Source organism: Camellia sinensis, chromosome 1 (assembly GCF_055761805.1).
Source record: "Camellia sinensis isolate YWXY chromosome 1, ASM5576180v1, whole genome shotgun sequence".
Lineage (NCBI taxonomy): Eukaryota > Viridiplantae > Streptophyta > Magnoliopsida > Ericales > Theaceae > Camellia > Camellia sinensis.
The window spans coordinates 92,124,879-92,143,958 of NC_138961.1; the positions used below are offsets into that span (position 1 = coordinate 92,124,879).

General features: G+C 38.6%; 1 protein-coding gene across 1 annotated transcript; it reads right to left on the minus strand.

Moving 5' to 3' along the window:
• Nucleotides 1-8,461: 8,461 nt before the first annotated feature.
• LOC145806473 (uncharacterized) lies at nt 8,462-18,663 on the minus strand. The gene is made up of 4 exons (XM_082903561.1): nt 18,090-18,663; nt 9,598-9,658; nt 8,925-9,318; nt 8,462-8,794 (listed from the first exon to the last, which is right to left on the minus strand). Exons 1-4 carry the CDS (start codon nt 18,661-18,663, stop codon nt 8,462-8,464), a joined length of 1,362 nt encoding a protein of 453 aa, XP_082759687.1.
• Between the last annotated feature and the right edge of the window lie 417 nt (nt 18,664-19,080).

Genomic DNA, 19,080 nt, shown 5'->3' on the forward strand with positions numbered 1-19,080 from the left:
GCTTTTATCTTGATAATACTTATTGGGTAGAAGCTCATCGGTACATCTTATTCAATACAAGCGCGGTTCAACCATTCATAAAGTATGTTAAGTCACTCACTCAATATTTTATTATGTTTTATTGAATTTTCAACTAAATTTTTTGTATTGCTAAAATTTCAATCTACACAGCAAACACCTTTGAAGTACTTAAGCTCACAATGCCTCGTGTCGACGATCATCAACTTCGGCGTGAACATTTTGAAACTTTTCACATTTGGTTTAAGGAACATGTATGTATTTAACTCTATAGATTCTAGTTACTTAAGTCGATCTACATTTTAAATTTTATATTTTCGTGTTAAATAGGTCCAAACTTTGCGAAGGACTACTGATGTCATATTTTCTAAAGAGATTATTCTATTGGCAAATGGTCCTAATAACCTGGCAAGGAGGTTCAATGGGTATATACTGAATGGGTTTCAGTATCGAGTAAAGGCCATGGATGATCGTCGAGCCACACAAAATTGTGGTGTAGCTTTGAAGGCAGATACCATAAGTTATGCTAGTCGAAAAGACAAGAATCCTCGTGTGGGGTCTGTGTACTATTATGGACAATTGACAGATATTGTTGAGATTCGATATTCCAATGAGAAGAAACATGTGTTGTTTAAGTGTGATTGGATTGACAACATTCACGGAAAGAAAGAAGATGTCTTCAATTTCACGTTGGTGAACTTCAATCATTTGTTTTACTGAGATGATCAAATTACCAATGAACCTTTCATCTTGGCGTCGCAAGCAGAGCAAGTTTGGTATGTTGCAGACCCGTTACAACCAGACTAGCAAGTCGTGGTGAAAATGGCTCAAAGAGGTTTATTTGATATGAGTTCGACTGATCCACAAATCGAGCCATACATGAGCCAACAATTGGAAGAAAATATAATGCTTCGTGATGAAGAAGTTGGTTGGGTGAGGGAAGCCGCAGAAGGGGAAACAGTTGATGTTCAAATAGGCTGATATTTAATCAACATTAGTAATTCAATTAAGGCCAAGGTTGTAGTTAATCATCAATTTCTTAATTTACTTTGTCTTTGTAATTGTATTAGTTCAATTAATGTCATATTATAGTTGATGACAAACCATTGTCTATGTTTCTAATGTCAATTAATGTTATATCGCTTGCAGATTATTATGGGAAGGAAGAGGAAGCCTGATCATCCCCGGCGCATGATGTCTGATGTGCTACATAACAGGACATCAGTAGCACCACCATCAGAGGAGGCATCACATCGGCCACCATCGGAGGGGCCATTAGTGCCACCACCATCTGAGGGGCCGTTAGTACCACCGTATCGACCACCATCAGTGGCACCACAGCAGCTACCATGTACTCAGCCTCCACGCCTACCATCGGTGCGTCCACCATCAGTGGCACCACAGCAGCTATCATCATCAGCTTATGAGCCATCTGCAGGTATATAAATTTGCTTTGATTTGTATGAAAATTATTTACACATACATTTATTTATGCTCATTATATATAACTTGTTTATTCTCATTGTATTTTGCAGACCCTTCGACTTCTTCACAGCCCACCTCAGGTTTATTTGATATGATTTGTATTCACATTATTTAAATTTGCATTTGTTTATTACCATTGCATATTGTTTGTTGTTATTGTATCTCGCAGGTCATGTTAGTTCTTCATCAACCTCGATTAGGCGTGGTAGAGGATGTGCCATGGGCATTAAAGAGTGGGGTACTGGTAAAAAGCTGGACATACAATTTGATGCAAATTACTGCCCAATAGGAGATAACGTGGCCAAGTTAACTACTCAACTTGGCATTATTGTGCGAAATGGTAACATTGTTCCTCTTACTTTTCTTGACTGGAACAATGTGCCTGATGATATTGTTGATGCTATCTGGAAGGATGTGAAGGTAAAAGTATATTTTTGTCCACAAATTCGAATTCCAAATTTGTGTTATACTTAGCCTTAAACTTTGAAATTGTGTTTTATAGGACAATTTGAATATATGTCCAGAGGAGTACAAGCCAACCTGCATGAAAAACTGCAACAGCATATGGAAGGATCACAAGAACAAGATTAAGGCTAAGTATTTCAAGCCTAGAAGTTCTGATCCTAATCTGAAGGATGATGTTCCTATGCACATTGTGCCAAGCCAGTGGGAACAACTTGTGGAGTATTGGCATACTTCCGATACTGAGGTATACAAATAAGTTATATTTATGATATGTAAACATACAAATCATATTTACATACTTACATTTGTTGAACCTGTTATAGAAAATTGCAAGTAGGAACGCTAAAAATCGGCGAGCTCACGGCATAGCTCATACCACAGGGCGTACTACTTTCTCTCAGATCTGGCATGAGGTTTACATTTTATTGTTTTATTTTTGTATATAAATAAACATTGTATATTTGCAAATTATTTGGATTCTAATTTTCATATTTCTAAAAAAATGTGGATGACCAGTAAGGGAGAGTCTACTGATAAGATGAATATTTGGCTTATGACACGTAGAGTAGATGACCCAGATGTTATCTAGACCTTGGTAGTTTCCAAACACCTTTGATTGTATTTAAAGTTTATTTTTTGTGTGTCAACCATCTTAATTTGGCATATAATTGTATGTCTTATTCAATACAGGATGAGTTTAATCGTCAACTCTCTATGCTACCTGAGGATGGTCGGACTTTGGAGGCTAGGAATGCCATTTTCCATGAGTTGATAGGTCATGACGGACATGGATATTGTCGCACACACAGGAGAATTGTGCCTCGGAGAGTGGTGTATAAAGATGGTGCTGGGCCATCACAGTCAACACCCCAGCCATCGACTATTGATCAGATCACGCAGCAGGTTCGTGCAGAGCTAAGGGATGAGTTGAGGAAGGAGCTGCGAGCAGAGTTTTCTACACATTTACAGCAGATAAGAGCTGAGATGACAGCCCTTGTGTCACAGGGGGCGAGTGTGGATCCCAACAGACAGGTTCCATATAAATTAAATTGTTTGATAGTTCAATTTTCACTCAAGATTATGTATAAAATTCGAATATGATTAACACATTATGCATTGACTAACATAGGTTCCTGATGCATCGAGTGGCCACCGGGCATTTAGGGAATCTACAGAAGACGAGAATCCATATACACCACCACCAGAAGATCAGGTATAAAATGTATCTTTGCATTCTAAGCTAAAATGTATCTTTGCATTCTTTACATTCTAAGTTAAGAGACTTGTGGGAGAAGACGGGACTAGTTAGCGCCGGATTTAGCATGAAACTTGGCACACACGACCACCTAGGCACGAGAGACTTGTGGGAGAAGACGGGGCTCGAATCGGGTTCCCAGTTGGGGAGTTAGAGTCGGATTTCACTTTGGGCAAACTAGTTCCTTAAGAAACTTGAATTCGAGGTGTTAACGCCCCAAAATCACCAAACGGCATCGGTTTAGCACGAAACTTGGCACACACGACCGCTTAGGCACGAGAGACTTGTGAGAGAAGACGGGGCTCGAATCGGGTTCCCGGTTTGGGAGTTAGAGCCGGATTTCACTTTAGGCAAACTAGTTCTTTAAGAAACTTGAATTCGAGGGGTTAACGCCCCAAAATCACCAAATGACGTCGGTTTAGCACGAAACTTGGCACACACGACCGCCTAGGCACGAGAGACTTGTGGGAGAAGACGGGGCTCGAATCGGGTTCCCGGTTTGGGAGTTAGAGTCGGATTTCACTTTAGGCAAATTAGTTCCTTAAGAAACTTGAATTCGAGGTGTTAACGCCCCAAAATCACCAAACGGCGTCGGTTTAGCACGAAACTTGGCACACACGACCGCCTAGGCACGAGAGACTTGTAGGAGAAGACGGGGCTCGAATTGGGTTCCCGGTTTGGGAGTTAGAGCCGAATTTCACTTTAAGCAAACTAGTTCCTTAAGAAACTTGAATTCGAGGTGTTAACGCCCCAAAATCACCAAACGGCATCGGTTTAGCACGAAACTTGGCACACACGACCGCCTAGGTACGAGAGACTTGTGAGAGAAGACGAGGCTCGAATCGGGTTCCCGGTTTGGGAGTTAGAGTCAGATTTCACTTTAGGCAAATTAGTTCCTTAAGAAACTTGAATTCGAGAAGTTAAGGCCCCAAAATCGCCAAACCGCATCAGTTTAGCATGAAACTTGGCACACACGACCTCCTAGGCACGAGAGACTTGTGGGAGAAGACGGGGCTCGAATCGGGTTCCCGGTTTGGGAGTTGGAGTCGGATTTCACTTTAGGCAAATTAGTTCCTTAAGAAACTTGAATTCGAGGTGTTAACGCCCCAAAATCACCAAACGGCGTCGGTTTAGCACGAAACTTGGCACACACGACCGCCTAGGCACGAGAGACTTGTAGGAGAAGACGGGGCTCGAATCGGGTTCCCGATTTGGGAGTTAGAGCCGGATTTCACTTTAGGCAAACTAGTTCCTTAAGAAACTTGAATTCGAGGTGTTAACGCCCCAAAATCACCAAACGGCGTCGGTTTAGCACGAAACTTGGCACACACGACCGCTTAGGCACGAGAGACTTGTGGGAGAAGACGGGGCTCGAATCGGGTTTCCGGTTTGGGAGTTAGAGCCGGATTTCACTTTAGACAAACTACTTTCTTAAGAAACTTGAATTCGAGGCGTTAATGCCCCAAAATGACCTAACGACGTCGGTTTAACACGAAACTTGGCACGCACGACCGCCTAGGAACGATAGACTTGTGGGAGAAGACGGGGCTCGAATCGGGTTCCCGGTTTGGGAGTTAGAGTCAGATTTCGGTCTAGTCAAAATTATTTACTAAACTATCTTTCTAATTATATAGTAGTCAATTTTTTTTATATTTTTCTGTAATTAAAATATTAACACCATTATATGGTTATTAATTATTTTTATCTTGTTTTTTTCAGATATTTCCTGAGTAGCAGTTTGCTTCTTGTGGAATGCGGGCGTATAAACATTATGACCAACTTTTGTTTTTGTAATCCACGAAAGAATCAAGACGAAAACTTTTGGTTTTGATTTTGATTTATGTTATTTAAATTTGTGAACAACATTATGTATGTATTATGCGACATTATGTAGTGGCATAATTTTTATTGTTATGAATGGAACAACATTATGAATTTTCATTATTTGTCAACTTTTGTTTATGTATGTATTTATATTATTATGTAATTTTTGGATTTTTTTATAGCTATTTTTCATTTAATACAGGTTATTTTAATTTTTTTAATAATTTCCCAACAGGTTTTTTTTTTTTTTTATGAGACGGCATACCACCCGTCGCAAAAAAAATTGTACGAGGCTTTTGCGACGGCACCCATACTGTCGCAAAAGCTATGGAATGTAATTGAAAAATAAACCTTTAACGACGGTTCAGATTGCCATCGCCAATAGTTATCAGCTACGACACTTTTAGCGACGGAAATATTGTACCATCACAAAAACTCAGATTTTCTTCACTTATTGGCGACAGAAAATTGCCGTCGCAAAAAAAGGCACTCTCCCGTCGCAAAAAACAATGGCGACGACACTTTCTGTCGCTAAAGCCCTTTTGCAACCCCCTTCGTCGCGACCCCCACTTGCCGCCGCAAAAAACCAAATTACCGTCGCAAAAAGTATTAGTGACGGCGTATGGGGCATTTGCGACGGTGTTTTGCCGTCGCAAAAAACACTTTTTTTTTGTAGTGTGATGAAACTTTTATTCTAAATCTATGTTATTTCATTGTTTTTAGGTAGCATTTAGTTTATTAAAATTGAGGTGACACTGAATGATTATTTCATTATAATATTTATTTTCATGTTTAGTTCATTATAAAAAATGTTAGAATAAAATGAAATGTCAATTTCTTATACTTTCTTATAGAATAATCATTCTTTTTTTTTTTTTTTTTGATTCAAAGGAAGTTCAAAACAAACAGACGAACAGAAACAACACAGGAAAACAAAAGAAAGAAGAAGAACTAATCCCTCAAAACACTAGTTCCAGTCATGTCAGCAATGAGCAGTGCCTTCACTTCTTCAGGGGGTTCTTCAAGGACTAGAACATGTTCATCTTGTGATACACCCATGTTGGCAAGCAAATCAACACACTTGTTTCCCTCCCTTGGTGTATATTGCAGGGAACAGTTGCATCTTCTCAACAAGAATTTCGCATCCTTTATTAGAGCTTTATATGGAGAATTAAGGCACGGGCCATTCTGTAATTGGTTGATGGCCAGCTCCGAATCTGATTCAATAACCACAGCCTTGGTGCCCTTTTGGAATAATATTGTGAGTCCTCTATAAATAGCCCACAGTTCCGATTCGAGACTATAACAGTGGCCCAATTTTCCATAGAAACCCCAGAGCCACAGTCTCGTATCATCCTGCAGCAGCCCCCATAACCAGTTTGGCCTGGATCACCTTTGGAGCAGCCATCAACATTCAGTTTGAGAGTTCCTGCAAAAGGGCAAAGCCAATGAATTAACCTAGGATGATGGGGCCTGGGGTGAAGGACAGATTGATAGGCCTCATCAATCTCATGAACATAGTTCCTTATGCTCTTGAGACTGATTTGAATGAAAGGATTGAGATTATCAAACACTAATCTGTTGCGGTCATTCCAAATTTGCCAAAGTGTAATTATGAAAACTAGTTGCCCTTTTTTTATGAAAATAGTCACTGTTAATTTTCACATTAGAGGTAGTCCATTCAAGAATAGGCCTATCACATCCTTCCTCCCACCAATTCCTATCCTTAATTGCAATCCAGAGGTTTTGAGAAGTGGTGCAGGTTCTGAATAAATGATTCAAATCTTCACTTGTCAACCCACATCTAGGACAAATGTCAGATGTGGTCATGTTCCTCACAAGTCTCAGCTGGTTTGTTAGCAGCCTCTGTTTTAGAATAAGCCACAGGAAGCATTTCAGTTTTTGGGGAATCTTTAATTTCCAAAGCCATGTCCAAGCCCTGCCATCACTTTCTTGTTCTGTAATGAGCTGATAGGCTAATGCTGTAGTGAAGTTGCCACAGGTTGATCCAATCCAAACAGGTGAATCTGTGTATGTAACAAACCGAGGCCTGTGAATTTTAAGAATTTCTTGAATATCATGGGATTGGAGAATGTTGTCCAAAGCACCTATGTCCCAATAACCCTCATCATTGATGATGGAACTGACTTTCTGGAGGGTATTGTTCTTTTGAAAGGGGTAAGAATTAAATAAAGCTTGTTTCCCACACCACCAGTCACCCCACAGAGATATGTGCTCACCATTTCCCACATTCCATTTAACTCCCCTCTTCAAATGATCTATATTTTTTTGCATATGCTTTTCCAGATATGTGAAGAACTTTTCTTGATGGGCCAGCTAAAAAAGGAATGCTTTCCCAGATACTTGGACTGTAACACCTTACACCATAATTTCTCCTTGTCGCATAGCATCTGCTATCCAAGTTTGGTTAATAAAGCAGCATTCTGATCTCTTGCTTTTCTAATACCTAGACCTCCTTTGTCTTTGCTAATGCAAACACTCTCCCAGTTAACTAGGTGAACTTTTTTCCTAGAATCAGTGTCACCCCATAGGAAATTACGGTTCAGTCTATCCATTTCATCACAGACCCTTCTAGGAATTTCCATGGTCTGCATGTTGTAACTGGGTATAGCAGAGGTGACAGATTGAATAAGAGTTCTTCTACCAGCTAAGGAGAGTGTTCTAGCCTTCCAACCTGACAACCTAGATTTAAGTTTCTCTAAGGTGTCCTTGAACATGTTTCTGTTGACTTTACCATGAATCATAGGAGAACCCAAATATTTACCAAGGTTTTGGGTTAAAGGGATGCCACTATGGAAGCTAAGGGATAGGGCTTTGTTACGGGCTAAATTAGGGGAGACAAATAGCTTGGACTTGGAGTGGTTGATTTTTTGCCCAGAAACTGCACAGAATTCAGAGAGAACTGACATAATAGTATCACAGTTGGAGAGATTAGCTTTGACAAATAAAATAAGGTCATCCGCAAAGAATAGGTGAGAGATGGGTGGGCTAGAGCGAGCTGCCTTAATCCCTTTCCACTGGCTGCCTTCTACCTTGGAACTAATCATGTTAGAAAGCCTTTCCATACAAAAGGACAAAGAGGTAAGGGGAGAGTGGGTCACCCTGTCTCAAGCCTCTCTCATTCTTCATTCCTTCCAGAACCTTTCTATTCCATAGAACAGCGGATTTGCTGTTAGAGACACAACTCATGATGAGATCGATCCATTCATCATTCATATTAAACTCCACAAGAGTGTCTCTAATAAACTCCCAAGACAATCTATCATAGGCTTTTTCCAAATCTATTTTAAAAATCATACCTCCCTCCTTCCCTTTTTTATGCCTCAATGTGTGAAGAATCTCCTGGGTAATGATGATGTTATCAACCGTATTTCTACCCGGAATAAAGCTACTTTAGTTAGGGCTCACCAAGCTGTCAAGGAGAGGCCTAACTCTATTCACAACAATTTTTGAGATGATCTTATAGGTAACATTGCAGAGGCTAATGGGCCGAAACTGTTTGATATTGGCAGGGTTGTTGATCTTAGGGATAAGAATAATGAGAGTTTCATTCACAAAATCAGGAACTGACTTGCTATGGAAGCAAGCATTAACAAACTCACACACAGACTTGCCAACAATACTCCAGTAGTTATGATAGAAGATAGCTTGGATACCATCAGTACCAGGGACTTTAAAAGCACCAATATTTCTCACTGCTTGAAGAATTTCCAGGTTAGACAAAGGCTTCAAAAGGCTTCAAGAATTTAGCAGGGGTGACATTATTCCAGTGATCTAAATGTTGAGTGTCACTTTTAGTAAAGAGGTTCTTAAAATAGTCAAGGATGAGACTTTTAACCCCCTCAGTGTCACTAACCCAATTACCATCATCGTTCTTAAGGGAATTAATTTTAAGCTTGCGTCTTTTATTCAGAGTGGACATATGAAAATATTTGGTATTTTTATCTCCAAGGGTGATATGTTTGGATCTAGATTTCTGGAACCAAAGCATTTCCTCTTGGAGCAAAGTCTCATTATAGTCTTTAATAAGCATGTTTTCAAGATTTTGAAAACTGTGTGTGAATTTTTCAGCAAGAGTTTTCTGAGTACCCTCAATTCTAGCAAGTAGTCTCCGTTTGCGTTTAAAAATGTCACCAAATACCATCTTATTCCATTCAGTAACTCTATTAGTAAAGACAGCAGTAGTGTCACGCCCAGAACTCGCCCCTAAAAGTTTGGGCATGACCACCTCAGAAAAACGGACATAAAACCTGATGAATATAATCTACGGGGCCTGAACGGAAGCATTTAATAGTATATAATAGCAAACAAAAAAAAAATAGTAATAATAGTAACAACATATCCATTGAGCTACGACTACCATGCCAGGATCACAAATAGAACATAATGCCGTTAAATATACAGTGACGTGCACTTGAAGATAGCTATGTACATATACATATACGCCGATCTTAACAGACATTTAGGGTACAAATTAAAACTAGCAAAACTCCACAACTTGAACAATCAACATCTAAGGGCTTAGATACTCAGGGTTTGACAACTGGGTAACAAAAGCCACAAGTGAAGGTTGATCTCCAGGTTGAGTGCCTACAGAAACAAACATAAAATAGAGTGAGTCAAGCTCAGTGAATAATAATACATAACAATTCAATCCTCAACGTGAATTATAATCCATATCCGTGTGTTTATCAATAAAGAGAACATATGGTTTATTTGTTTCTGTATGCATAGCTAAGTATCTTTTTCAGAAAACTTGTCATATCTTGAACATTCGGGGTTCCATAGTGCATCTAGGCATTTTGGGGAAAATTATCCGGCAAGCATATCATATTATAAACATATCATAAGTTCATAGCATTTTTCTCATTTCAGAAGTTACTTATCATATGAAACATTTCGTAACTCCAAATACGGATTTCATCAAAGTCATTTATATTTTAAGTATCTTTTACGGAACGACCTTGAGCCTAATCTTGAACACAATGGCTTTAAGCCCTTAACAGAACGGCTTGAAATCCTTAACAAAATGGCATGAAGCTCTTATCAAAACGGCATAAAGCCCTTGAAACACATTGGCATTAAAGCCCTGAAACATATGGCATAAAAGCCCTTGGAACATCTGGCACAATAGCCCTTGAAACATATGGCATTAAAAGCCCTTGAAAGATGGCATATAGCCCTTGAAAAGTTGGCATGAAGCCCTTGGAATGGCATAAAGCCCTTGTAACTTGTGATGGCATAAAGCCCTTGTAATGGCATAAAGTCCTTGGAATGGCATAAAGCCCTTGTAACTTGTGATGGCATAAAGCCCTTGTAATGGCATAAAGCCCATGAAACTTGTAATGGCATAAAGCCCATGAAACTTGTAATGGCATAAAGCCCATGTAACTTGTAATGGCATAAAGCCCATGAAACTTGTAATGGCATAAAGCCCTTGTAATGAGGATGATTTCAGTCTTCTTAAAGTATCAGTATGCAATAATGCACATAAGTTTCCCATGGCCTGATTACAAATTAATACAGGTGTCTCGCGAACAACTGGATAATAATAATCATAACAATTATTAACTGAGGCCACATAATAATATTAAACATTGCATGCGTGTCATAGGTTCTTGATGACCTCGGGTCCATAAGTAACACAATAGAATAATCTCAGTTTCATACAGATACTTGGCTTAAAGATGAACATAACTCTAGTTATTCATTAAGAAACGACGTAGTTTGCTTATAGATAATAGAGAATTATTATTCGCTATTGATAGAACGAAGTCATTCCAAAGTCATACCGATATATGCCAATCTTTCAACGTTCACATTGACTTTCACTCATCATAATTGTTCATGTAACATGTTTGTGTAACACTTACAAGAAACAGAGTGTTAGTGATAATAATCATCAATAATAAATAAAATGTACATCTCCGTACTATTACTCACAGTGCATTGGTGGAGCATCTATTCCTCCCGAAGCGTGTCCTACACACATATGACGTCACACATTAATTCTTTAAATCATTTCCCCTAATTTCCTTTCTCAATTTAACATGATTTATAATGCCCAGAACAAGGTTCATTCGTAAATTTTTAACATTATTGCAAAACATCTCAGAAATCCAATTAAACTTGTACACGTATAACTCAACCCACCAATTCCATGATTCTATTTCCAATTTGAGCAAAATCATTCTTTATCATCACAAATTCATCTAGGGTTTCAAGAACATAAAGTTTTCCATAAAAAAATTCATACTTCTCATACCATGACCTTACATCCCAATTCCCTCCTTGATTATACATCTAGGGATCATACTCCATCACTTTAACCCATCAATTGAACCTTCAATGTTTCAAACTCAAAATTCCCAAAATCTCATAATTTCCTCTATATGCTCAAAATGAAAATTTATACATTTATACAATGAAAATACCTCAAATCTAACCATGGATGTAAGTATTGAAGAGAAATAGAACCCCTACCTCAACAATCAAGCAAAAGAGTGGGCTTGGAAAGAAGCCTTCGCAAATCCAAGTTCCAATCGGGTAAAAACATTAATCCTCCCTTGTTCTTCATCCTTGATGCCAAAAACCATGGTGGATCGTGATCAAAGTAAAGGAATTCAAGGGTTTGGGGGCTAGGGTTTCGGACATGGAAGAGAGGAAGGAAGAGGAAAGAAGAAAAACATCTAAAATGATCCAAAATCCCGTTTTTAAAGCTGCTGGTCCGAAAAATCCGCTCGAGCGCACATCTTCACGCTCGAGCGTACATGCATTCAGCACAGATGTCAAAACTTCAAATAAGCATAACTCTCCCATCCGGACTCCGTTTTAAGTCGTTCTTGTGCTCAAATTGAAGTCCCGAAAATAAGCTTTCCAGTGGTTCCAACCTCACATCCAAATTCAAAGTGTGGAAAAAGAAAAGGGCAAAAGAGTGACGGCTGATCGTAGACAAAATATTCAAACTAAAGTTTTTGATCCAATCTTACTCTACCATCATATTACCACCACAATCAAGACCCCAAAATAAAATAACGAGGTTCCAAATACACCACTACAATGTCAAGGGAAATCTTACTTCTCACGCTCGAGCGCCGCTTCAACCGCTCGAGCGCGCACAGACCAATAAAGCAGTCCGCTCGAGCGTCAACTTCTCCGCTCGAGCGGAGATTCACAACTCCCAGAATCTCAGGCCGTCTGCAAAATTGCTGAGAACCCCAAAAGTCTGCTCGAGCGTAAACTCCTCCGCTCGAGCGGAGGGAAAAATTCTGGGTCGTCACATCCTTCCCACCTTAAGAAATTTCGTCCTCGAAATTGAAGAAACCAAATAGAAGACAGTTCAAACATAAACGGAAACACACCCTGCAATGTTCCAAAACTAGATCCACACCTGGGATAGGATAGGGTCACAAATACTTTCGATCAACACATACATATCAGAATTTCAACAGGTAAGGAGCAACACTAACCATTTATAATCCCAAAGTCCATAATAACTTCTCAATTAACGACAAATTTTCAATTACACTTCACTTAACGGCATCATCAATTCTTTAGTCCACTTGACATTTAAAAAAAAAACAAAAACAGTGATGACCATCATACAATTGCTCCTTAAAAACAATTACCTAGAGGAGTTCCTACTTACCTTCAAGAGAGGCCAAACAAACATACCTTAAGTTTTAGGATTTCTATACCCTCTTTCACTTTCTCATTTGCTCCCTAGAAGATCTATGCTCTTCTTTTCAACCCTTATTCCTTACGTATGAAGACTTAGGTATACATATAGATAGTCATATATAAAAACATATAGGACAAAATCCAATCGTTAAATCATTCCGAAATTGAAATCTCGTAACCATACTTAAGATTACATAAAATTATGCTAATTACAGATACATAATCAATTCAAATAATTAAACCTTTAAGGCTTCCAATTCCTTATTCGATTATTCTAAGTATAACAGATACGTTTCTTGTTAAACAGATAGGCATCCTTAAACATGGTTCCACTATTTAGTCTTAACTGCTCAGGGGATTTCACCGTAAACATTTAAAGGTACAAAACAAGGACTGAAAACATGATTTATAAATTCCTACAGCATACAATAATTCCTTAAGTGAATCTTATAAGGCAATTTACTCGGTGGTACATGACCATTACGGTTACGTATAGTTCTCAAAACAACTTAATTACGTGGTCAAATAAAAATCCGATTTTGCATCATTGAACCAGATCTTATAACCTACCAAATAAGGTTCTGCCTAAGAGGCACAATATATTCCATTTCACTAGTCCCCAATACAGTGATAAGCTCAAAGTCATTTCATCTCCGAAAACATATCAAAATCATATCGTTATGTGGAGTCAAAACCACATTTACTAATTGTTGACAAGATCGGAACGGTGGGAAGAAGAATCCCCATTATAAACACCTGATCATGCCGTCATAAGTTCAAATCTGGATAATATATACAGTTATCAAACAAAGCTAGAAATCGAATTCAAAATCTTACTTGATTAATCAATCATAACCATAAGGTATGATATTTTCCTTTGCTAACACTTTTTCTTGTCATAGCACAAATTAATTTGGCCTCTTCTCTTCCTTTTTTTTTTTTTTTTTTTTTTTTTTTTTTTTATCTTTCAAACGATTCTTCTTTTTCTTACTGGAAGACACGAGGTCAATCACATGGTTTCGTATTCACATCATAACTTCCATATAAGTGATATAGGACAATGTCATAATTGCTAACATTTGCATAGTTACACAGATAGTTCACAGGAATGATTTTCTCAATCTTAAATCACTTAATATACAAAAACAGAATTTGAATTCTTGTAGTAGCTTAGCTATTTACTGATCATTTAGTTTGACGTCGAAGTAGTCAATAGCTACTCTCTCTTCTTTTTTTGTCTCGTGTAAGTAGACACGCGATGTGGGTAAGGTCCTTTATATCATTCAATCATTTTTACACGAAATCCTGATCGCAAATTACAGGATACACGTAAACAAATCAGATTTCAGACTTCAAATCACAAATCATGGATTCCATAATCGATCCCGATTGCACATAAACGAAATAGATAAATAGAAACATATTCATACATACTCCTAGTTATACTAGAATCAAAAACAGAAATCAGAGTTTATGCTTGATCATAATCCACCCGTACAAGACCGTCGGTGGCACCATCCGTACAAGACCGTCGATGGCAAAACATATCTTGTAACATACTGAAACCATCATCATTCCTTAATTCGTAACATAACATATCAGAAAATAAAGCATTGCTTGTCATATCATGTCATTGTCATGCGCTTAACAAAATAGGATAATCAAAGTACATATCCCAATATTTTGTTTTCAAATCATAGGTCCATACAGTACCACGACAAGGAAGACATAACTGTATCATAAATATTCCATACTTAGTATTTAAGCAATTTGCAAATCATCTAAATAAATGATAGGTAACTATCAGTTCAAAATCAACCAAAAATTGCATGTGCATTACTCACCAATCACTTTCCCTTTTCATTTTGTCTAACCAACCCGAGGTGATCCTCTATCCTTATTTCCGCCATGCTCTACACAACAATCAATCAAAATAAACACAAGGAATGTACAATAAACATGACTCATAATCGTTAACGTGAACAAATTACATTTACCGTTGCTATCCGTCTTTTCGTATGTACTAAGGATGTCATGCATGAAGCCTAAGTCTTTTCCAGACATCCTACGGCTCAATGGATCCGTGTGTGAGATAGCAACTCGTGCTCTGATACCACTTGTCATGCCCAGAACTCGCCCCTAAAAGTTTGGGCATGACCACCTCAGAAAAACGGACATAAAACCTGATGAATATAATCTACGGGGCCTGAACGGAAGCATTTAATAGTATATAATAGCAAACAAAAAAAAATAATAATAGTAGTAACAACATATCCATTGAGCTACGACTACCATGCCAGGATCACAAACAGAACATAATGCCGTTAAATATACAGTGACGTGCACCTGAAGATAGCTATGTACATATACATATACGCCGATCTTAACAGACATTTAGGGTACAAATTAAAACTAGCAAAACTCCACAACTTGAACAATCAACATCTAAGGGCTTAGATACTCAGGGTTTGACAACTGGGTAACAAAAGCCACAAGTGAAGGTTGATCTCCAGGTTGAGTGCCTACAGAAACAAACATAAAATAGAGTGAGTCAAGCTCAGTGAATAATAATACATAACAATTCAATGCTCAACGTGAATTATAATCCATATCCGTGTGTTTATCAATAAAGAGAACATATGGTTTATTTGTTTCTGTATGCATAGCTAAGTATCTTTTTCAGAAAACTTGTCATATCTTGAACATTCGGGGTTCCATAGTGTATCTAGGCATTTTGGGGAAAATTATCCGGCAAGCATATCATATTATAAACATATCATAAGTTCATAGCATTTTTCTCATTTCAGAAGTTACTTATCATATGAAACATTTCGTAACTCCAAATACGGATTTCATCAAAGTCATTTATATTTTAAGTATCTTTTACGGAACGGCCTTGAGCCTAATCTTGAACACAATGGCTTTAAGCCCTTAACAGAACGGCTTGAAATCCTTAACAAAATGGCATGAAGCTCTTATCAAAACGGCATAAAGCCCTTGAAACACATTGGCATTAAAGCCCTGAAACATATGGCATAAAAGCCCTTGGAACATCTGGCACAATAGCCCTTGAAACATATGGCATTAAAAGCCCTTGAAAGATGGCATATAGCCCTTGAAAAGTTGGCATGAAGCCCTTGGAATGGCATAAAGCCCTTGTAACTTGTGATGGCATAAAGCCCTTGTAATGGCATAAAGTCCTTGGAATGGCATAAAGCCCTTGTAACTTGTGATGGCATAAAGCCCTTGTAATGGCATAAAGCCCATGAAACTTGTAATGGCATAAAGCCCATGTAACTTGTAATGGCATAAAGCCCATGAAACTTGTAATGGCATAAAGCCCATGAAACTTGTAATGGCATAAAGCCCTTGTAATGAGGATGGTTTCAGTCTTCTTAAAGTATCAGTATGCAATAATGCACATAAGTTTCCCATGGCCTGATTACAAATTAATACAGGTGTCTCGCGAACAACTGGATAATAATAATCATAACAATTATTAACTGAGGCCACATAATAATATTAAACATTGCATGCGTGTCATAGGTTCTTGATGACCTCGGGTCCATAAGTAACACAATAGAATAATCTCAGTTTCATACAGATACTTGGCTTAAAGATGAACATAACTCTAGTTATTCATTAAGAAACGACGTAGTTTGCTTATAGATAATAGAGAATTATTATTCGCTATTGATAGAACGAAGTCATTCCAAAGTCATACCGATATATGCCAATCTTTCAACGTTCACATTGACTTTCACTCATCATAATTGTTCATGTAACATGTTTGTGTAACACTTACAAGAAACAGAGTGTTAGTGATAATAATCATCAATAATAAATAAAATGTACATCTCCGTACTATTACTCACAGTGCATTGGTGGAGCATCTATTCCTCCCGAAGCGTGTCCTACACACATATGACGTCACACATTAATTCTTTAAATCATTTCCCCTAATTTCCTTTCTCAATTTAACATGATTTATAATGCCCATAACAAGGTTCATTCATAAATTTTTAACATTATTGCAAAACATCTCAGAAATCCAATTAAACTTGTACACGTATAACTCAACCCACCAATTCCATGATTCTATTTCCAATTTGAGCAAAATCATTCTTTATCATCACAAATTCATCTAGGGTTTCAAGAACATAAAGTTTTCCATAAAAAAATTCATACTTCTCATACCATGACCTTACATCCCAATTCCCTCCTTGATTATACATCTGGGGATCATACTCCATCACTTTAACCCATCAATTGAACCTTCAATGTTTCAAACTCAAAATTCCCAAAATCTCATAATTTCCTCTATATGCTCAAAATGAAAATTTATACATTTATACAATGAAAATACCTCAAATCTAACCATGGATGTAAGTATTGAAGAGAAATAGAACCCCTACCTCAATAATCAAGCAAAAGAGTGGGCTTGGAAAGAAGCCTTCGCAAATCCAAGTTCCAATCGGGTAAAAACATTAATCCTCCCTTGTTCTTCATCCTTGATGCCAAAAACCATGGTGGATCGTGATCAAAGTAAAGGAATTCAAGGGTTTGGGGGCTAGGGTTTCGGACATGGAAGAGAGGAAGGAAGAGGAAAGAAGAAAAACATCTAAAATGATCCAAAATCCCGTTTTTAAAGCTGCTGGTCCGAAAAATCCGCTCGAGCGCACATCTTCACGCTCGAGCGTACATGCATTCAGCACAGATGTCAAAACTTCAAATAAGCATAACTCTCCCATCCGGACTCCGTTTTAAGTCGTTCTTGTGCTCAAATTGAAGCCCCGAAAATAATATTTCCAATGGTTCCAACCTCACATCCAAATTCAAAGTGTGGAAAAAGAAAAGGGCAAAAGAGTGACGGCTGATCGTAGACAAAATATTCAAACTAAAGTTTTTGATCCAATCTTACTCTACCATCATATTACCACCACAATCAAGACCCCAAAATAAAATAACGAGGTTCCAAATACACCACTACAATGTCAAGGGAAATCTTACTTCTCACGCTCGAGCGTCGCTTCAACCGCTCGAGCGCGCACAGACCAATAAAGCAGTCCGCTCGAGCGTCAACTTCTCCGCTCGAGCGGAGATTCACAACTCCCAGAATCTCAGGCCGTCTGCAAAATTGCTGAGAACCCCAAAAGTCCGCTCGAGCGTAAACTCCTCCGCTCGCGCGGAGGGAAAAATTCTGGGTCGTCACAAGTAGAGTCAAGGAGTTGATTGTTCATACAGTGCCAAGAGGATTTAATAACATGAATAAGGTCGGGATGAAACATCCAAGCAGCCTCAAAACGGAAGGGCCTATTACGGGGGTTTAAAGTGTGCATACCTTGAGTGTAGACGACAAGAGGGGAGTGATCAAAATAAGTTATAGGAAGAACTCTAACTGTGGCTTGGGGAAACATGGACCTCCATACCGCATTACACAGGGCTCGGTCAAGTCTTTCCATGGTGTTAGCCATACCTTGTCTATTGTTCGTCCATGTCAAGCGAGGTCCGGAACTGCCCAAGTCAATTAGATTATAGCTATTCACCCGATCTAGAAATTTTTGAGTTCTACTGGTATTTTGGCTAGCTGAGAAACTCCTTCTTTTACTTTGATTAGCGTAGTCATTAAAGTCTCTAGCCACCAGCCAAGGTTGTTGCATAGAATGTGCTACATCTTCAAGGTCCTGCCAAAGCCGTTCCCGAAGGCTGGGGTTGGGACTGGCATAGACAGCAGCCAATACCCATTCCTCATAATCCTCCTCATGTACAGTAGCGTGAATGACTTGTGGACTAACTATAGAGGCTCTAACATTCACTTGGCTTGTATCCCAAGCAATCCATATACCCCCCACTCTGCCTACGGGATCAATCGTAGATGAGGCAGTGAATCCAAGTTGATTAAAGAATTCACTCATGGTGCTGAAGGCCACCTTGGTTTCCATGAGGATCAGAATCTTTGGTTTATGGGTCTTGACAATTTCCACAAGATTATGTTTAAATTTGTTATTGCCGGCACCGCGGCAATTCCAGAATAGAAGACGGATTAAATCCAAAAAAGGGAATGACGGGGGGGGGGGTGGTACCTTCAAGGTTTATGATACTACGTATTCTCCGATGGTTGTCCTCCGTTGATCTGAGAGAGGCCATCTGCACTGAGTGGAGTGGATATGGTCGATTGTCCCCCCAACTTGGCTCGATGATTAACCGAATTTGTTCTATCCGCCAGTCGAAAGCGACTAGGTGAAGAGCTTCGATCTCTGGTTCTAATAACAGCCCCATCGAGCTGGTCTGTCTGAGATGCTCCTCTAGATGAAGTCTTTGAGCCTTTGAAT

Bases quoted from the DNA above. Each gene is read 5' to 3' on its own strand.
- LOC145806473 (XM_082903561.1), bottom strand. From the start codon at position 18,663: ATGAGTGAATTCTTTAATCAACTTGGATTCACTGCCTCATCTACGATT. The intron at 9,319-9,597 runs GTATCTAAGCCC...TATATTCATCAG, and splicing joins ACCCAGTTGTCAAACCCTGA to GTTTTATGTCCGTTTTTCTG. The intron at 8,795-8,924 runs GTTAGTGACACT...AGCCTTTTGAAG, and splicing joins AGAACGATGATGGTAATTGG to CCTTTGTCTAACCTGGAAAT.